Source organism: Primulina eburnea, chromosome 9, assembly GCF_022965805.1.
Source record: "Primulina eburnea isolate SZY01 chromosome 9, ASM2296580v1, whole genome shotgun sequence".
In the NCBI taxonomy this organism is placed as follows: Eukaryota; Viridiplantae; Streptophyta; class Magnoliopsida; order Lamiales; family Gesneriaceae; genus Primulina; species Primulina eburnea.
This window is the reverse complement of record NC_133109.1, coordinates 33,121,376-33,140,896: the sequence shown is the minus strand read 5'-3', so window position 1 is coordinate 33,140,896 and position 19,521 is coordinate 33,121,376. Positions and strand designations below refer to the sequence as shown.

The 19,521-nt window shown below is 33.4% G+C and overlaps 3 protein-coding genes across 3 annotated transcripts; 2 read left to right on the top strand and 1 right to left on the bottom strand.

The window, feature by feature from the left end:
* The first annotated feature begins 2,867 nt into the window (after window positions 1–2,867).
* Window positions 2,868–8,586, top strand: LOC140841847 (beta-galactosidase 3-like). The gene is made up of 18 exons (XM_073209556.1): window positions 2,868–3,219; window positions 3,323–3,418; window positions 3,531–3,643; window positions 3,738–3,804; window positions 3,914–4,006; window positions 4,274–4,417; window positions 4,553–4,641; window positions 4,724–4,829; window positions 5,239–5,326; window positions 5,412–5,530; window positions 5,904–6,068; window positions 6,243–6,421; window positions 6,505–6,614; window positions 6,822–6,931; window positions 7,234–7,344; window positions 7,430–7,543; window positions 8,015–8,217; window positions 8,311–8,586. Exons 1-18 carry the CDS (start codon window positions 3,049–3,051, stop codon window positions 8,426–8,428), a joined length of 2,196 nt encoding a protein of 731 aa, XP_073065657.1. The 5' UTR covers window positions 2,868–3,048; the 3' UTR covers window positions 8,429–8,586.
* Window positions 8,587–10,962: 2,376 nt separating this feature from the next.
* LOC140840927 (E3 ubiquitin-protein ligase RSL1-like) lies at window positions 10,963–12,219 on the top strand. The gene is made up of 3 exons (XM_073208074.1): window positions 10,963–11,769; window positions 12,000–12,099; window positions 12,205–12,219. The coding sequence occupies exons 1-3, from the start codon at window positions 11,135–11,137 to the stop codon at window positions 12,217–12,219; spliced, it is 750 nt and encodes a 249-aa protein (XP_073064175.1). The 5' UTR covers window positions 10,963–11,134.
* Window positions 12,220–12,685: 466 nt separating this feature from the next.
* Window positions 12,686–18,592, bottom strand: LOC140841846 (DNA replication licensing factor MCM4-like). The gene is made up of 18 exons (XM_073209555.1): window positions 18,439–18,592; window positions 17,697–18,347; window positions 17,465–17,593; window positions 17,281–17,362; window positions 17,053–17,185; window positions 16,877–16,948; window positions 16,638–16,763; window positions 16,444–16,557; window positions 16,150–16,362; window positions 15,963–16,061; window positions 15,669–15,829; window positions 15,320–15,416; window positions 15,075–15,236; window positions 13,857–13,937; window positions 13,700–13,778; window positions 13,379–13,515; window positions 13,251–13,301; window positions 12,686–13,146 (listed from the first exon to the last, which is right to left on the bottom strand). Exons 1-18 carry the CDS (start codon window positions 18,473–18,475, stop codon window positions 13,072–13,074), a joined length of 2,499 nt encoding a protein of 832 aa, XP_073065656.1. The 5' UTR covers window positions 18,476–18,592; the 3' UTR covers window positions 12,686–13,071.
* Window positions 18,593–19,521: the final 929 nt, after the last annotated feature.

Genomic DNA, 19,521 nt, shown 5'->3' with positions numbered 1-19,521 from the left:
GTAATTTTTTTTTGGAAGAAAATGACAATTCCCAAGCATTTTTGATAAATCTACATATAAAATATTGTGTTAGGTTAGCATATTGTTATGGTTCAGCGAATTTTGCTAAAATTGTGACTATTTTCGTAGTTTTGAATTCGAAATTGATTTTTTCATGTGTATTTTTTTTTCGTGTGTATTTCGGGACACGTATATTGTATTTATTATTACTAGTAAGTATGCATATATGTTATATGTGTAGAATTATAATCATTTTTATATAATATTTTTTAAAATTTTTTAAATGTTTAATTTAATTATAATTGACAGAGATTAATAAAGGACCATAATCCATTCGAAGGGGTATAACTGAAAATTAGTAACAATGATAATATTGAGAAAAATATTGGTGTAGAGACAATTTTGAAATAAAAAATGGTATATTTTAGATGAAATTATTTATATAATATAAAAAATATATATTATTTAAATAATTATATATATGTATTTATGTATTATTTAAATAATTATATATATATATATATGGTTTATAAATTGACTTTTCGTTAACAGTTCTAATGTTCCATCAAGTGAATTCACTTTCATCATGGCATGACCCGTCTTATTTCTGGCCCTAAATTATAAAAATTACTATAAAACAAATTACGTGATTAATTAATATTTTTGGCTTCCATAATATTTTTTAATTAATAATTGATTAATTTAACACCAATTTGGATTTTTTAAAAAAATCATAAACTACTATTTTAAATAGAATTTTTTATTTTTTTTTTTGAAAAAAAGTAAAATGATTTTAAAAAATTATTTTCTAAGAAAAAACGATCCATTTGGTAGCACTCGACGCTAAGAGAATTAATTATTTTATTCATGAAACAAAAATAATTTATGAATTAATATGAAGGTAAGATTTGTAAGATCCTAACGCAAATTACAATTCATCCAAAACCAATATTTCTACAGTTATTATATCATTAAAAATATGATGATGACATAATAACAATACGATTGAAGACAATTCCATAAAAATATAGTTACACAAATTCATACTGAACTCAAAGCTAAAGCCTCAATAAATTACTTTGAAAAAGCAATAAATTGATCCAACAATTCAACTTCTATTGGGGGAAAAATGACTCTATCACTTTCATATGGCTACGGAAAATCTTTGATCAATCCAAAATTTTAACCAAAAATATGCACAATTGCCTAAGAAAGAAAGCATTATATGGGACAACCACAGGTAAAGAAGCACTCGTCGGGAAAAAAAAAAAGGAAAGAAAAAAAGAAAAGAAGAAGTTATATTATAATTATTATTTGATATTAAATATGTAATTCGTAAAAATAAATATTATAATTTTAAAAAGTTGACATCATCCTATTGATAACGTGTGAATATTTGAATTATGATGAGATAGATATCTTCATAAAAATAAAATTATGTCACACAAATCATGGAGCAGGTTTCTTGGGAGACGGTCTCACGAATTTTTATCTGTGAGACGGGTCAACCCTATCGATATTCACAATAAAAAATATTATTATTAGCATAAAAAGTAATATTTTTTTATGGATAATCCAAATAAGATATCCGTCTCACAAAATATTACCCGTGAGACCGTCATACACGATTTTTTGCCAAAATCATGTCAAATTATGTTGACATAAGCGATTCTTGCTTAATATAATAAATAATATATAACAGTATAGATTCCCACAATATTGTCTTTCAATTTTTCCCTAACAAATTGCTAATATTGTAATTTGCTATTTCTAAATCGAAAAATCATTGTAATGAATAAAAATGTTACAATTAAATATCCTTGGACGAGTCTTTATGTTCCAAGTAAACGTATATTAATTTACGTACATATATTCAAAATATAGAAAATAAATTTATGTTTTTATAATTAATATTTTTGAAAAAATAAGTTTAATGAAATCCAATAAAATATATTTTAATTTATATCACTTTAACTTGAAATAAAAATCTTATCATCATTTATCTTATTTTTTTTTAAACATAGTGTGAGAATTTAAAAAATAAATAAATTAATTAGTTAGAATAAATAGAGTAACAATATATTAGATGATTAAATTAATTTCCATTGCCTAGTAATATTATTTAATTTCAAATTTTCGTTAAAAACTTAAATATAAGCATCATCATATAGTCATGATATTTTAGGGATTTTAAAATTAAGAGAAGGTTTTCATTAAAACAAAATAATTAATGATAACAATAATATCTTAATACGAAAAAACCGGAAAAAAACATAAAAATCAGGCAAAAATTTGTGTGAGACATATATATAATTTGGGTCATCCATGAAAAAATATTATTTTTTATTGTGAATATCAATATGGTTAACCTGTCTCACAGATAAAAATTAGTGATACCATCTCACAAAAGACATATTCTAAAAATTATCACTTTTATGAATGAGATGAAAATACTTATTTTTGTTACGTGGGTTTTTTCCATATCAACGGATATTATAAATTTTTGTTAAACAAACATTTTCAAAACAATTTTTTCCTGAAAAAACATATTCAAAAATTATTATAATTAGTAAAAATAAAGTGAGTCAGTATCATTCAACACAAAACTTAGATCAGACCGTTTCATGAGTTAATTTTATGAGACGATTCTTCAACTTAATCGAATTTATAAAAAAATATATTATTTTTAATTATAAATACAAATCAGATCAAGTTAATTCATATATATTTATAAAATCGTATAACAAAAACTTACTTTTCATCCAATTTAACGCAAAAAATAAATCAACTGTACGAAGCCATCAAGTTAGATGTAGACGGACGCAAGTTATTAATTATTTCCATAAAAAGCACTCTTAACATTTATCTCTCTCTGAAGAAATCTTCAAAAATTTTGTCTCTGGCCATGCAGTTAAAAAGTACCAGTTTTTCTTAGCTGTTGGAGCATCGATCAGTGAATCATACGACATTTCCCATTCTCATTATATTTCCTCCAAAAAATCGAAGCTTTTATTGTATCAAAGTAAGCCCAGAAAACAAGGGGGGAAAATGGAGGCTACCTCAGCTTCCCGGAGCTTTTTCGTGCTCTGTATGATTTTGTTTTCTGCTACTCATATCTCGTTTGGCAGTGTCACCTATGACAGAAAGGGCCTTATAATCAATGGCCAGAAGAGAATTCTTTTTTCTGGTTCCATACATTACCCAAGAAGTACCCCGGATGTAAATAAATCATCATTTCTTGAAATTGTTCATTTTGATTTCTTGGTGGAGTGTTTTTTCTTTATCCCCTGGAAATTGATAAAGTAATAGCTTGATATTGTAGATGTGGGAAGGGCTTATTCAGAAGGCTAAAGATGGAGGATTAGATGCAATAGACACCTATGTGTTTTGGAACCTCCATGAACCTTCACCTGGCATTGTACTCGATTTAATTTCTTCAATTCTTGTCCAATGCTACCTTATTTACTGGACTTCTTGCTGTTTATTTCCTTAAATCGGGAATTAATTAGCTGTTTCTTGTTGGGTTTTAGTATAACTTTGAGGGAAGGTGTGATTTAGTTGGATTCGTGAAGTTGGTCCAGAAAGCAGGATTGTACCTAAATCTGCGTATTGGGCCTTATGTTTGTGCCGAATGGAATTTTGGGTAATGGGATTTGTTTTTATTATGTAGTAAGATTTTACTCTATGATGTTTTCTTCTTTATTTATTTGTTTTTATTATTTGTATTATGGTTTCAGTGGGTTCCCAGTTTGGTTGAAGTATGTTCCAGGCATTAGCTTCAGAACTGACAATGGGCCTTTCAAGGTCTGTACATTCTTAATGTTCATTGCCTAGGAGTAATTTTTCATTTTTTGAGTTTTTTTTGGTTTTGCTTTAACATTATTGATAAATGTTAGTATTTGGTTTCTTGAAGATGGCAATGCTAAGTTTCACTCAGAAAATTGTCCAAATGATGAAGAATGAGAAGTTGTTTCAGTCTCAAGGTGGCCCTATCATTCTCTCCCAGGTATGTTCAGCAAAGGAATACAACATTCTTGTATAATTTTTTTATTTTTTTTCTGAAAAAAACATAATTTATGCCTAATTACATTTATTAAGTCATACTAACTACCAAACAGAGCAGGTGCTAGTGATTTTACCTTTACACGCGTAAGGAAGACTATTTAGAGGGAAAGCCATAAATTTCAAAACTCCCGAGTGATTAATCAATGATAGGCTCTAATATTTGGAGTGCATGTCCTTGATTCCAGTGTACTCGATGTTAATGGTGTAGATTGAAAACGAGTATGGTTTTGAGACCAAGGCGTTTGGTGCCGCCGGTCATGCATATATGACTTGGGCAGCTAAGATGGCTGTCGACTTGAACACCGGAGTTCCATGGCTTATGTGCAAGGAGGATGATGCCCCAGATCCGGTGGTAATACTCGTTTTGTTTTTGTATATTCTAGAAAATATTAACTTAATATTTGTTTAAATCATTTGGTTGAACAATGTCATCAAATCACTTGTAAGTACGGCAATTTTGTTGAGTTTCTTTAATTTTTTATGACAGATAAACACGTGCAATGGTTTATACTGCGATTATTTTTCCCCGAACAAACCTTACAAGCCCACGATATGGACCGAGGCTTGGACTGGCTGGTACAATCGAATTTCCCTCATTCTTCAAATTTTGATGAATGAAAAATGTATGCCATGTTTTTTACTGTTGTTCCATCTCAAGGTTTGAAGATTTTGGTGGGCCTATTCATCACCGTCCTGTAGAAGATTTGGCATTTGCAGTTGCTAGGTTTATTCAGAAAGGAGGCTCCTTTGTAAACTACTACATGGTTTGCAAACATCTCTCGGTTCCTCAACTTTTTTACTCAAGTTTCTTATTATTCGTCGTACATAAAACTTTATTTCTCACTCGCATCGATTAAAGAATATGAAAATCCCAGTAGTCAAAGAACTGCTAAAATTTGATATAGTTTGTTGTAAGAGTGATGTAGTGAGTGTGCAGTCTTTTAGTGATTTGCATATAAATATATGGATCCTAATCAATGGATGTAAATTTGATAGATATCTGTCTATTATTTTAGTTTCCACTGTTTAAAACGTTAATGATTTGATCAAGTACTCAAAAATTTGGTTCCGGTCTTCTGGAACAATATTATAAATGGTTTATTCTGTGTAAAGACATGCATTTTTAATCTGCTATATGAAATTCATGAACTCATCTTAGTTTATTTCCGACAGTACCACGGAGGAACAAATTTTGGAAGAACTGCTGGTGGTCCTTTCATCACTACCAGCTATGATTATGATGCTCCAATTGATGAATATGGTGAGAGATAAATAATTCAAGACCATGTTACTTGTTTTTTGTTATGCTCTTATCATAGCTAATTGGTTCACTAATATTTGGATAGGCTTACCTAGGCAGCCGAAATATGATCATTTAATGGAGCTTCACAAGGCCATAAAGCTATGCGAGCCTGCCTTGGTTGCTTCAGATCCTACTGTAACTAAATTGGGAAACTATGAACAGGTTTGTGTTATTGTTTAACTACTGTAATTCTTTGCATTCCAATTAAAGGACAAGGCATTGGAAAATATGCGAGTCCTTATTATCAGTTAACCTCGTGAGCTCAATTGTGAACGTCAAACTAAATATTTTTAAATAATTGGATCATATTAAACGATGTGATATGTATTATGATTTGAACGTTTTTGTAACAAGAAATAGTCAAATAGTCAATATGTTAACGGAGTAGAAAGATTAAATAGTTTGATCACTTAGTATGGCATCCAATTTTGAACCGCAGGAAGTATTTCTAAGTGCTTCGGTTAGTTTAGTCTTTCGTGGTATGAGATATTTTTGTCCTTCTTTCTTTATCGGGATTTTGATGCTTCGTCTTCAGGCATATGTATTTTCTTCAAAATCAGGCCAGTGTGCTGCTTTTCTATCAAATTTCCACTGGGACACATCTGCAACAGTGAAATTCAATAACATCCAATACGACTTACCACCTTGGTCGATCAGCATACTTCCCGATTGCAGAAACATTGTTTTTAACACTGCCAAGGTAAGCTAAACATTTCCCTGTGTAGAGAAGTAGAGCTACACTTGATTTTCTTGAAATATTCTTTTCTGACATTTTGGTAATTTTTTTGTGCTGGTTACCATTTCCAAATTTCTCGTGGATTCCTCTCTGGCTATCAACTTATCATCTTCTCACAATTTGATTTAATCCATTTAGGTTACAGCTCGAACATCCCAAGCACAAATGTTGCCTACAAATGTTAGAACGCTCTTGTGGGAGACATTCAGTGAAGACACGTCCACCACTAATGTCGATTCAAAAATCACTGTTTTTGGTCTCTTGGAGCAGTTAAATGTCACTAGAGATGCTAGTGATTATTTATGGTACACAACCAGGTAAATACACAATTTAAGACGACTGTTCTTGAATATTGTCAATAATCTAAAGAATTTATATATACAATTGGAGATCTTCGCAGCATCAACATTAGCCCAGCTGAATCTTTTCTACACGGAGGGCAGAAGCCAATTCTCACCGTGGATTCGGCAGGCCATGGCTTGCATGTGTTTATTAATGGACAATTGTCAGGTTCTAAGAACTTTTCTTCCTTTTTAAAAAACAAGCGCTAGCATCATCAGATTATTCTATAATAAGTGAGGTTCGACCGAGAATTTTCTGAACCTATTCATTATTTTCATATATATCTTACATTATTTAACACTCGTTTTCAAAATGGAATACAACAATTTTGAGAAGTCGCCAGTAGCTATATGATTAAATAATTTCTCATTACAGGTTCAGCCTATGGAACTCGTGGAAACTGGAAAGTTACTTTCTCAAGCAATGTCAACTTTCATGCTGGAATGAATACGATTGCGTTGCTTAGCGTGGCAGTTGGATTGCCAGTTAGTTTTCTTGACCTTTAATACCGTGACGTTATACTTTCTGAAATTAACCCTGGTAATAATGCTACTGATTTTCAAGACACCTGTTCTGGATTAAAGTCCCAAAGGGAGTGTGTGTGTGATTTTCCTCTTAGAAAAAGAAAAATATCTCTGTTAAAGACCCCTTCTTTAACAATGTAGGTCATTTGGCTCTAAAACGTTGGCCTACCAGTAATTATACTTCCTGGCTGCCTGTAGTTCATATTTTCACACTCACACTCACACTCACACTCACACTCATGTCCCTCTTTTTGTGTCCAAAGAATGTTGGCCATCGATTTGAAACATGGAGCGCTGGAATCTTGGGACCAGTAACAATACATGGACTAGATCATGGAACGTGGGATTTATCCCGACAAAAATGGTCATACAAGGTAATATATACTTCATTTTTTATGCTTCTATTTATCCAATAAACATTTAAGTTTGCACTGGGGATGTAATTTGTCATGCATTCAGGTTGGGCTGAAAGGAGAAGCCATGAACTTAGCTTCACCAACACAGAGTTCATCCACAGATTGGATACAGGAATCCTTGGTTGCAAACAAGCAACAGCCACTGACTTGGTATAAGGTACTTATATTAGCTTTAGCACAAGCTGAATGTTAATAATGCCAAACAACAAATATTATTAGTTCTTCAGTTTTTTTCTTTGTATCATCGAATGCGATGTAATTTCTATGTGTTGAAATCAATTTAGAATAACCCATTACCGTTGTAACTCATAGATTTTCCAAACAATCTGTCATTGTTTAATTAAATGAACCACTTTATCAAGTGGCTGCGTCGATCTTTGTTGGGACATTTGCCTAAAAAGATAAAAGTGAGACTACAAAAGCCCTCAGCTAAAATTTGTTTAAATGGGCTTTATAAAATGTTTTGTTTAGATGAAAAATAAAATCATTTTTGCGTTTGGATATGATAATTAAAATTCATTTTTAAAATTTAAAAGGAAATTGAAGCGCAAGACTTGAAGCTACATTTTCTGCTTAATGATTTCAGTTGTCTCAAGCATTATGTATAAGATTTGCACCTTCCTTGCAGACTTATTTCAACGCACCATTAGGAAACGAGCCATTGGCGTTGGACCTAAGTTCTATGGGCAAAGGTCAAGTGTGGATCAATGGACAGAACATCGGAAGATATTGGACTGCTTATGCTACAGGCACTTGCAATGGCTGCAGCTATGCAGGAACATATAGACAGCCTAAGTGCCAATACGGATGTGGAAAACCGACACAAAGATGGTACTCACTTTTCTTCCTGCATATGTATCATATGATTTTCAGTCGTTTTCTTAAATTCTTAGTCTGTCTCTGTCTTTCACTCGGGTTTTTCAGGTATCACGTCCCTCGGTCATGGTTGAAGCCGGCTCATAATTTGTTGGTCGTTTTCGAGGAAACTGGTGGGGATGCTTCAAGAATATCTCTTGTTCAAAGATCACTTGCGTATGTATAGAAATGAAAAGAAGCAATCATATATAGTTTGCGCATACATACTTGTGTAAAGGCTGGTAAAAAAATGAGTCACTGTCTGAAAGAAAAAAGAAAGATAATTACTGTGTTTGTGTCAATAAATGGCTCCATTCTTTGATCTATTTATTTGTAAGGTGAGGAGACATTGTGTATTCCATAGTATTTAAAACTTACTTCTGTCAAAAAAAAAAAACTTACTCATTGAACTTATTGTAATTTTTATCTATTACTATTTATTAAGTTAAGTTTCCTCTTATAAATGTCATGATCTGTTTTTCTAATTAAACATATTAATAAAGTGTCAAGATTGTAGTATAAGACACATGTAGATATTTCCTAAGCCTGAAGTTTATTGTATCAAAATTGAAGTTTAGTATATCATTATTTTCCGAAATTACAGTATGACTTTTACTTAAATATAAACTAAATTAATTATAAAAAAAATATACAAGCACGCAACACATGTCAAGGGTCACTAGTTATTATTATTGATAAAGCTTTTATATAATTTTCAAAAGATAAGTTTGTAATCTCTTCTCACTGGTGGTGCTTTCAAATATTTAACATTGGCAAATACGAGAGAAAAATGTGATTTAATTATCGATATTTATATTAAAAATGAATATTTTTGGCATAAAAATGAAATTTTTTTATAGATAAACCAAATAAAATATTTGTATTACAAAATTAAATCATAACACCATCTCATGAGTTTTAGTGATAGATTTTTGTCATAACATCAAATTTTACATGTCCTTTTTTGCAAATCATCGTTATCCTGTGGTTAGGGCGATCTGTTATTTTACAAAAAAATAAAAAATAAAATAAAATTGAAGCAACCTTATATGGATGCTACAACGGCAACGCAAAGACAAGACGAGCCCAACAGCATACTTCTTACTTGGGTCAAATACATATTGAGCCCGGCCCATTGGAAAATAATCTCTCGTTCCTTTTGGTTGATAATTAAATTAGGGTGTGTTTGGTTGATGTGATTAAATAAGGATAGATGAATAATCACATACTTATCTAATGTTTGGTCAAAATTTTAAGATATATTAATAATCATTTTGACTCAATTTAAAATTTAATTTTATAATTAATTATTTGATTATTAATCTAACAAATTAAGTGAGATAAGTTATCAACACACCACAAATTATATTTTTATCCTCTTATCTCTTATGAAAATAAATACTTATAAAATTTTAATTTATTGTATTTAATGATTACCGTTATTTTAAAATATATTTCTAATAAATATATTTAAATTAACATAAATTATAATTATAAATATTTAATTATTTAAAAATATTTATAATTATTTAAAAAAAACAATAATATTATAATATCACTAAATTTTATTTAACATTAAAATTAATATTCAAAATATTACTATTATTTTAATTATTAATTATAAATATTTAATTATTTATCAAATTATTTTAAAAATATTTATAATTCTTTAATAAAAAAATAATAATATTGTAATTATTACTAAAACTTCATTTAACATTAACATTCAAAATATTATTGTTTTTTTATTATTAAAGTAAATACATTTTTACAAATTTGTTTCTAATAAATATATTTAAATTAATTTTAATAAATTTAAATTATAATTATAAATATTTAATTATATATCCAATTGTTTCAAGAATATATATTTAATTAGCATTTGAGACATTTTGATCATTACAAAAAAATTTACAAAATTAATCCATCATTTTAAAATCATACCAAACAACATGCTATTTATCCCACAATATTATTAATTCATATATCTCATTTTTTTAATCACTCTAATTATTAATCATTTACTTATCCTATCACACGTACCAAACAGAGCCTTATTATATTAGATTATATAATAATTAACATAAAATTAATGTGGGATTCATGTGTATTCATAATTTGATGATAAATTAATGTATATAGTTTTGATATGTTACATAATGCATATTTCTGTGAATATTGATGATGTATCATTCATCTATTAGATATAATGAAAAATCGTATTTTTCAAAAACTTCTCCATTCAAAAAATTTCACCGTTCAATTTAGAGTAACTGATCGATCAGCCGAGCTGATGGTACAACTCAACAAAGACAACCTATTGTTTTTGTAATTTACGTTTCAATTCGAGTCCCGGGGAAAGCACAATAGTGGTTTAAGAGCTAGGTTGTGATTTAATTAATATGTTTTCATTATTATTTGTTTTTAAAATATTAATTTTATCCAATCGTGTTTAATTTTGCAGAAAAATTCGAATTTTGAAAAATATATATAGAAAATCATTATAAAAAAACGCATTCTAGCACAACTTGAACAAGCCTTTAAATTTAAAATATATTTTATGGGGTCTCGAAATATTGGATGCCACAATAAGGATCAAGCTATTTCTGTCATATCTCATATATATTTTTAAAATTTTAATATTATTGAATTTTTTTTATCTAGATTTTGAATATTTAATAATATAGTATATATGAAAAAGATTAGTTTTTTTGGGGGAGAAGGAAAAGTTTGAAAACTAGGTAATTGTTGATTAATAAAACTGTTCAGATTCTTAATTTGGAGATAAATAATATGATAAGATCTTATGTAATCTTGATTATGGTGAAACTCATTGTATCTATACTATGTTAGCTTAATCTTTTAACTAAATATATTTTTTGTTCCAAAGCATATGAAGAAATCCATGGAAAACGCTACTGCACTTGCCTTTAATCCACTACCTTCCGCCGCAGCTCACCGTGTAGAACGGCAACACCACCAGGAGGATGATGGTGGCGAATTCACCTGCGAAATCTGTATTGAGAAAACGTCGTTTCCCAACAAAAAATTCAGAAACGGCGACAAATGCGTGCACCCCTTCTGCACCAACTGTGTGATCAAGTACATTCGAGTCAGGCTCGGGGAGCATAACACAGGACATATCAAATGCCCGGCAACGGACTGCGATCACATGCTCGACCCCTTAGCCTGCGCCCCACTCATCGGCCGTTTCCTCTTCTTATGGTGGTGCGATGTGCTCTGCGAGTCGGCGATTACGGGTTGGGAAACGTGCTATTGCCCGTATAAAGATTGCAATGTTCGGGTGTTGAACGAGTGTGGCGGGGAATTAAGTCGGTCGAGATGTCCGCAATGCAAGAGGTTGTTTTGTTTTCGGTGTAAAACAGTTTGTCACGGGCCACTTACGTGTAAAGAGAACAGGGATGCTGAGCCTTTGAGAAAGCTGGCGGCGCTGAAACGTTGGCAGACTTGTCCTTCTTGCGGGGAGTACGTCGAACTGGCATCCGGCTGTTCCATTGTGAGATGCAGGTACATCCTCATTTCACTTTCCGTTTCTTGGAATTAGTAAAAATATGACTAAAATCGTGAATTATAGATAACATGATACAAATTAAAAATAAATTAATGACAAGATTAAAAAAAGTTTATTTTCGGTCTTTCTCCTATTTTTTTTTTTAATGAGACAGGGGATATAGCAATATAGATTTTTATAACGAAACACACAAATCAATCTGAAAAGGAGGTTAATTTGGATGCAGATGCAGGATCACTTTCTGCCACAAGTGTGGAAAGCAAGTTCATCGACATTATTGTCCTTGTGAAAACGTGCAAGCAATCGGCATCCGTACACGTATACTTGTAATTCTAGTTGTATATGTGTTGTTGGCCCCATGTTTTATTTTATTTTACATTCATGAGAGGAGAAAGTATCATTAAACATATATCATTTTCCTATATATACAGGTAGCTTCCATATAATGTTTGATGATGAGCTGTATATACACACACATGTAGAATTAATTCTTAGATCGTTTGTTGGATGAATTTGAAATCAAATCTAACAAGAAATATCATATAAAATTACAACAGGTGGATTTAGAAATTATGTTATTCTCTAAACGTCTATAATATATTTGAGATCCTTGGAAATTCATGGATCGAAATGCGTTTTCAAATCTAAGGAGAGTTAACCGTGTAAATTGCACTTATGTGTCCGCTTTGTTCTAAAAATATATACGCAACAAGCTTGCATAAATTTTTTTATACGACAGCAAGTTCGACTTCGAATTTAGAACAAACACTAATTGAAGAGGAAGATTTATTTATCTGAGGGGCAAATTTAAAATATCCATACTTTAAACTTTTTTTTTTAATCGATCGATCATAAGTTGTTGGGTATGCTCCAACGACAGCGACGAATGTAAGTCATTATGAGAACCATATGTTATAAAAAAAAATCAGATAGAGATACACCTAATGTTAAATAACCCCCAATTACTACATCGTACTGATTTCCTTCCGCATTGTCTCCTTCGTTCATATCCGCCCAACACTTCAAATAGAACAATAGCAATCTTTCGACAAGACAAAAATATTTACTGTTTTGACCATGCCATTAAGCCTTTCCCCTTCCTTCACTGTTATAGGGGTAACTTGAATTGATGTCGCTAGCAAATTCCTAATAGATGCCAGCATGGACCGACTTAATACAGATCATGACCGGTAAAACAGTAGCTTTAGGAAAATGGATTTTCACGGGTACTCGGCCGGATTTGAGCATATATAATTGAACTTCATATGCTTAACACCACCAATTTTAACTCTACTCCATTACACCCTCTTTACACTGTCACCATGAACAGCTACAAATCCTTCAGCAGAAAGAGTAGCAAGTGCGTTTCGAAGCTGATAAAACACAATGGCATACTTCAAAACGTTTCTTTATTCACATGCACAAAACAAGTATCCAAACATTTGCAATTTATGCACAGGAATGTTAGAGATCTTACATCGTTTAAGTGGACTTCACCGGGGCTCTGTTTTTTCAGTTCCTCGAGTAACTGAAATTTAGTGGGAATCAGATTGCATATGTTTCATGCACGAGACAGAACTAACATGGTGTACAAACTTTACATACCTCCAGCATGCGAGTTGACGGGCCCCCAAGCTGCAGCTTTTCCATTATTATGTTCCGGGTGGTTGATGCCAAGTTTTCCCTTCTCATTCTTTCGCTTGCCGAAACCCCAGTTGTGATGAGATCCATATCAATGGTGCCTGTCCAACAGTAAGCATTTTTCAGCCTATTATACTCAGGTGGATGTGGTGAGCAAAGAATTGCCACGCTGGTATATAAGAGCAGCTGTGATAAAGCATTTGTCCTCTTTTTCACTGAATATCTAGGCAACGCTGGCACATATGCCTCTCGTATAGGAAACAGTTGTGGATTACAAGGACTTACCGGTTGAATGATCCGTTGCAGACTGTTGCATTGCTACTTCAAGAAGCCTAATTGCCTCAGTTACATCACACTTTTCAACCTGCGAGCATGAGTGATCACAGTTAACCATCAAGCCTTTCAAATTCAAGTGTGTGGCACTAAGTATAGCTTAACCAACCCATTCGGAGAAACGAATGCGGGCCAAAGCCTCACTGAGGCGTATCAAGCTTTCAAGTTGCCTTGGTGTCGCAGTTATCACCTGTGGAAGATGAAAAAATGGACACAAAACAGCAACTAACATATAAAACGAACCATCAATACCCATCAAGCAAAAAGCCAACTTGAAGATATTATTGTAGCATTTACGTAACAATAACAATAGAACCAAATGTGAGACCACAATAACGCACATGACTTTACAAAACAACGCACATGACTTTACAAAACTTAAAAACAACTAAATAAGAAATGTAGAACGATAATGCATTTGACCAACAGTAAATTAATGTATTATCGATAGACAAGGTTCTAAACGTTAAGCGCTAATCGGACACTAGACCAGCGGGATCACTAGATGGAAGCATGATAAAAATTGAGAAAAGGGTTATTATGATTTGATAAAAATTGAGAAAAGGGTTATTATGATTAAAAAAAAATAGGAACGGTGTTACAAATTAAGTTATTGAGGACCAAGCCCATTCATAAATTAATGAGTTGTCCATTAACCGGCCCACAATTTAAAAAATGGAGAGAAAGTTGCCCTTTCTTTTTCTCTACCCTGGCCGCCATGCTGCCTTTCCCATTCACTCACTTCTTCTAATTAGAAAGCCTCCTCACACCTTTTACTCCCATCCGTTTCGAATCGTTCATCGTGCCTAGAATCTCATCATCTCATCGTGGCCGTGGCTGTAGTTTCAGAAGTCGGAGTCCCTAACAGGTACAATCGTTCTTCCACTACTTCCCCACACTGCCGCTTAGGCTGGCCTACTAGCACATTTTCGGTGCTGTCGGCCGGCGCCTGCGCCGCCTGGGCTGAGGCGGCCGAATTTTAGAACACTGTCGACAGAAAAGTTTCGTAAAATAGTAGTTTTTCACTTTTGTATATAGGATTGTGGTAGGGGTTCGAAGCATCTTCCATTCCTCAATGAATGAGTGTAAGAGGAAGGCAAGTAAATGAGTCGGTCCACCTAAATACAATTAGTTCAATTCCTCCAACCATGGAAGATTCCAGGAGAATCCTTCCACTCGTAATAATTGAACTCAGATGCCTCTGGGAGAAAATTTTATGCTTTCGTCCAATTCCCTTCCCGTCTTCTGACAATATCGTTTAGTCTACCCATCAAAATTGTCTGAAACACATGCACCCATGATGGCTGATGAAATACACATTCATTACCTTTTTGCTGCTTCCAGGGAAATTTCCTCTTCTTCTCATCTCCACATAGCCTCTAGTCAACTCCTCAGCTGCTTCATCAGATAACTTTGGATGTATGTTCTTACGTGCATAGCTCACATAAGCGGTTAAAGTCGGCAGGTCAATGACATCCTGCTCCGAATTCTGGTAAAAATCCGAATTTGGCTCAGATATCAATGGAAGTCCAAATAAGTATAGATATTAGAGTAGAAAGGAAAGACCCAAACTTCAGGGTCTTCAAAGTGCAATGCCACTATGTGCTTCGCAAGGCGCCTATCCGTCTGTTCATCAGCCTTGTCGAGAATTAAATAGATCAAATCAAACCTGTACAACAGTTTAAGTCAAGATAAATAGTTGACTATTATTCAGTCAGACAAGTCAGTCATTGAAGCAAATGCTACTTCACAACCCCAGGCATAAGCGCCCTTGATTGATTCTGTGAAAATTAGGTCGTCAACATGATAATCATCATAAGAGAGAAGTAATAATATTGGAGTTATGCAAGCATGACCCAACAACCACTTCTCAACGTCATCTAATGAAGTATGAAAATTAATACCTACAAAGTATTTTTACCTGGACAATAATGTTGGAGGAAGGTGTATATTATCAATCACAGATGACCGAGGATTATAACGTGAACCAATGGGATTGGCACATGCCAATACCGAAGTTCGTGCATTTAGAGAAGCAATAATCCCTGCCTTTGCAATTGAAACAGTTTGCTGCTCCATCACCTGATAAAAAATTTAGATTGAAAATGCAACAGGGTCATCGGAAAAGACTACATAGAATTATATCATGTGGTCAACTACAAAACCAAATTAATTCAATATTATGACATGACATAGCAAAAGTTATGATTTTTACCTCATGCAACATGCTTCTTGCATTTTCGGACATTTTGTCAAACTCATCAATACAACATATGCCTCTATCACTCAGCACCAGGGCCCCACTCTCCAGGACCTACAGAGTTAATATTCTGTTAGCATTCTCAATGTGACCATGAAGCTTGAACTTAAAAATTAATAAAATCGCCTAGTTATTAACTTACAGTTTCACCAGTTTCAGGATCCTTCGCGACATAAGCTGTTAACCCCACCGCAGAGCTCCCTCGTCCACTGGTATAAATACCACGAGGAGATAGCTTGTGAATGTACTGGAGCAGCTGCGATTTGCTGGTTCCAGGATCACCCACCAGGAGTATGTTGATATCACCTCTGAAGCTAGCCCCAGATGGCATTTGCAATGCACTCCCACCGAAAAGCTACGTATAAGCCACTTGAACAATATAAGTAACATAAAGAAAGAAAAAAACTAATAATATCAGTAAAGGACGCTAAATCACCTGACAAAGGAGACCTTTCTTTACATCATCAAGCTCCCATATGTTTGGTGCCAAAGACCTTGTCAACCTTTCATATATATCAGGCTGTCTTGATAGCTCTTTCAATTGCTCCACCTAAAATATTAGAGGGATATTACCCGAACAATGATTAATACGGAAGTTCTATCACTGTTAATGATACTATTTTAAATTACCTTATCTTTAAAGTCAATAACAGCTTCATTGTCTTTCCCACTAACTCCATTTTCAGTTTCCATTGGATCCTCCACATCCACTCTGGACTTGTTAGTCTTCTTTACGTGAAGACAATCAATATAAGTCTGAAAACAACGGAAAAACGCATGTCAAATCAAAATACCATTTCATGTCAAAAGATGGTCATATCTATAAAAGACTATTACAAGATAGCACAAAAAAGGACCCAAGTACTTACCTTGAAAATTGACTTCACCGTCCTTTGTGTTTGACCGATTCTGACACTCATAGCCCTATAAATTCCAGTAACCTTACAGCAAAAGCAGCATTTAAAATCAGGAAATCAATCGAAGTTTATAGCTTGAAATGAAGCTTGTAATATCTTCAACACCAAAGAACTATAACTTATCTGACCTCGACTCTGTCACCTGGCTTGCCAGCATCAACTAACTTGTCGTGCATCAACAAGCTCACTGTGTGAGGTGTCCCTCCCTCTGGAATCTCATCTGGTGTCTCTTGGAGTTTTACAACTTGCTTATCAGCAAACCTATCACGTATAATTTTCCATAGAAAAACAAGTCAATGTTGTTCCAAAATATTTAGAACAATCAAATAAAAGTAGCGAGATGAAAAAAAAAGCACCTGCATCTGTTGTGAACAAGAGTCATGGAGTTTCTGGAAAGACATTCTTGCTTACCACAAATAGTTGGTTCATTAATTCTTCCTGGCACCAGAAAGTTGGCAATTTGATTAACAAAAATTAGCTCACACAAATTTGATGACATGTTGGGTGTAAAACTAGAATGAGAATGATCCAGCCAATTACCTCTATCAACAACTATAGGTTCGCAGCAGTAACCACATACAAGACATCTAAATACCGCTTCCCTGATCTCTGGTATGATGGAACTACACCGAATAATCATGCCTTTCAATGAAACCATCTTCTCGACATCTAATTGAAAAAAAGAAAAAAGAAAAGAAAAGCTTTTTCATTCAACACACAGCTGGTGCATAGACAATTTAATAGAGTGAGTTAAAAAATTATTAAAGCTGACCAGATGGGTTGAGGTTTCTCATTGAAGTTGAGCTTCTAAGATTGAAAATTCTAGCTTGTATGTGTTTCTCAAACAAAGGATTTATTCGACTGACCATATCCATCAGCACGATGTCAAAAATGGCTAAAACCTCGAGAGGGTATCTAACCATCTTGAGATAAAGATCGCTATCATAATCGAACACGTCATGGGCATCTACATCAAGTGAATCGCCCTCAATTTCGATGACATAGTTGATAGCTATCATATACTTTCCCTCAATCTGCTGAGGATTCTCCCTGAAATGCCGCAAAAACCTCAGAATCGCAGCATTAACGTCTTGAACACTGATGTTCGTGCCCCACACGTACATAGGTGGAGCCTCGTCTTCGTCTGCGTCGCCCGCCTCCGACGAGGGCTGCGCATCGTCAGTGGAAGATGGGGTAGGTGCACCTATGTGAGTGGCGGAGGATCTCCTCCCTCGGCCACGACGAGTATTTGCTCCTGAAGAAGGTGGAGTAGTACCAGGGGTATCGAAGCGGGAATCCGACAGTGGCTGCGGTGGGGTGGCGTACGATGAACGGCGGCCGCGCTTAGGACGCCTGGAGTTTCCCGGGGATGAGAATGTGTTGCCAATCGGGCTTGTTTCCCAGTCATTAGGTGAAGAAGGACCTGCAATTCCGACGAATTCGCTACAAAATCTAGTATAAACTCACCAAATGAATCTTAGAAAAATGTAAATAGACAAATTTAAACAAATTACCGCCGTTGATGTTTGCTGGAGGAGAATCGGAAGCCATAATCTTCAACCCGGCAGAATTTTGCGAATAAATGGATTGTAGCGGGAAGTGGATCGGAGATGATTTGATGACAAAGGCTTCGATTTTCGGCGGGAAAAACAGGGGATGTTGGCGCCAATTTGTAGTGGCCTTTTTGCTGGGCTTTTCTGTCAAATGGATTTTGGATCCAAACCTAGTGGTTCGGGTAATAATTTACAGATCAAACTTTTTTTAAAAAATAAACTCGATAAATTTATAATTAAATATCAGTATACCGATATACGTCTTGCATGCTTGTACAATATTTTTTATACTTCATTTCATTTATATTTAGTAATTATAAAAAATAATGAGAAACTGCACTGCAATTTTGATATATAAAATTAAAAATAAATAAGTAAAAGAAAAGAAAAAAATCAATTAGGAATTGAACATAGTGATTTTTAGAAATCAAAGACTCTATTCACTGAATCACATGTTCTCAAACTTAATCATATAGTATAGATATATAGCACATATCAATAAAAAAAAATTGAGCCAGAACTCCAACGCCCGAAAATTAACGCCCCGACGTCTTTGGATCTATATAGCACCTATTGGATAATAGTGAGCATATATCAACGTAGATACGGGGTTAACAATCACGACTTCTAATATTTTAAAAAATATCACAAGGGGTCGGATTTTGTATTAAAAAATAGGTAAAAACTTGTGTGCTACAGTCTCACGGGTCGTATTTTGTGAGACATGTCTCTTATTTGGGTCATTCATGAAAAAGTATTACTTTTTATTCTAAGAGTATTATTTTTATTGTGATTATCATTAGGATTGACCCGTCTCACATATAAAAATTTGAGAAACCGTCTCACAAGATACTTACTCTAAAAAATATCACAAGGGATTGGGTTGGCAATTCCGCTCCTTATATTTAGAATATATATCATGATTAGGCGGATTATCAATCACGACTCTAATAGTAAAAAAAAAAATTTCAACGCTTATGGTACGTTAATATATTTTGTATATTTGTTAATAGAATATGATAAAGAAAATTTTATTTTTTAGTC

What these genes read in the sequence shown, in the direction of transcription:
- LOC140840927 (XM_073208074.1), top strand. Translation starts at nt 11,135, where the DNA reads ATGAAGAAATCCATGGAAAACGCTACTGCACTTGCCTTTAATCCACTA. An exon ending in TGTTCCATTGTGAGATGCAG is followed by an intron (nt 11,770 to 11,999) that starts GTACATCCTCAT and finishes ATTTGGATGCAG; the next exon opens with ATGCAGGATCACTTTCTGCC.
- LOC140841847 (XM_073209556.1), top strand. Translation starts at nt 3,049, where the DNA reads ATGGAGGCTACCTCAGCTTCCCGGAGCTTTTTCGTGCTCTGTATGATT. An exon ending in TGTGCCGAATGGAATTTTGG is followed by an intron (nt 3,644 to 3,737) that starts GTAATGGGATTT and finishes TTATGGTTTCAG; the next exon opens with TGGGTTCCCAGTTTGGTTGA. An exon ending in GACAAAAATGGTCATACAAG is followed by an intron (nt 7,345 to 7,429) that starts GTAATATATACT and finishes TCATGCATTCAG; the next exon opens with GTTGGGCTGAAAGGAGAAGC.
- LOC140841846 (XM_073209555.1), bottom strand. Translation starts at nt 18,475, where the DNA reads ATGGCTTCCGATTCTCCTCCAGCAAACATCAACGGCG. An exon ending in CTTGTTCACAACAGATGCAG is followed by an intron (nt 17,186 to 17,280) that starts GTGCTTTTTTTT and finishes TATACGTGATAG; the next exon opens with GTTTGCTGATAAGCAAGTTG. An exon ending in CGGTGAAGTCAATTTTCAAG is followed by an intron (nt 16,764 to 16,876) that starts GTAAGTACTTGG and finishes CGTTGTTTTCAG; the next exon opens with ACTTATATTGATTGTCTTCA.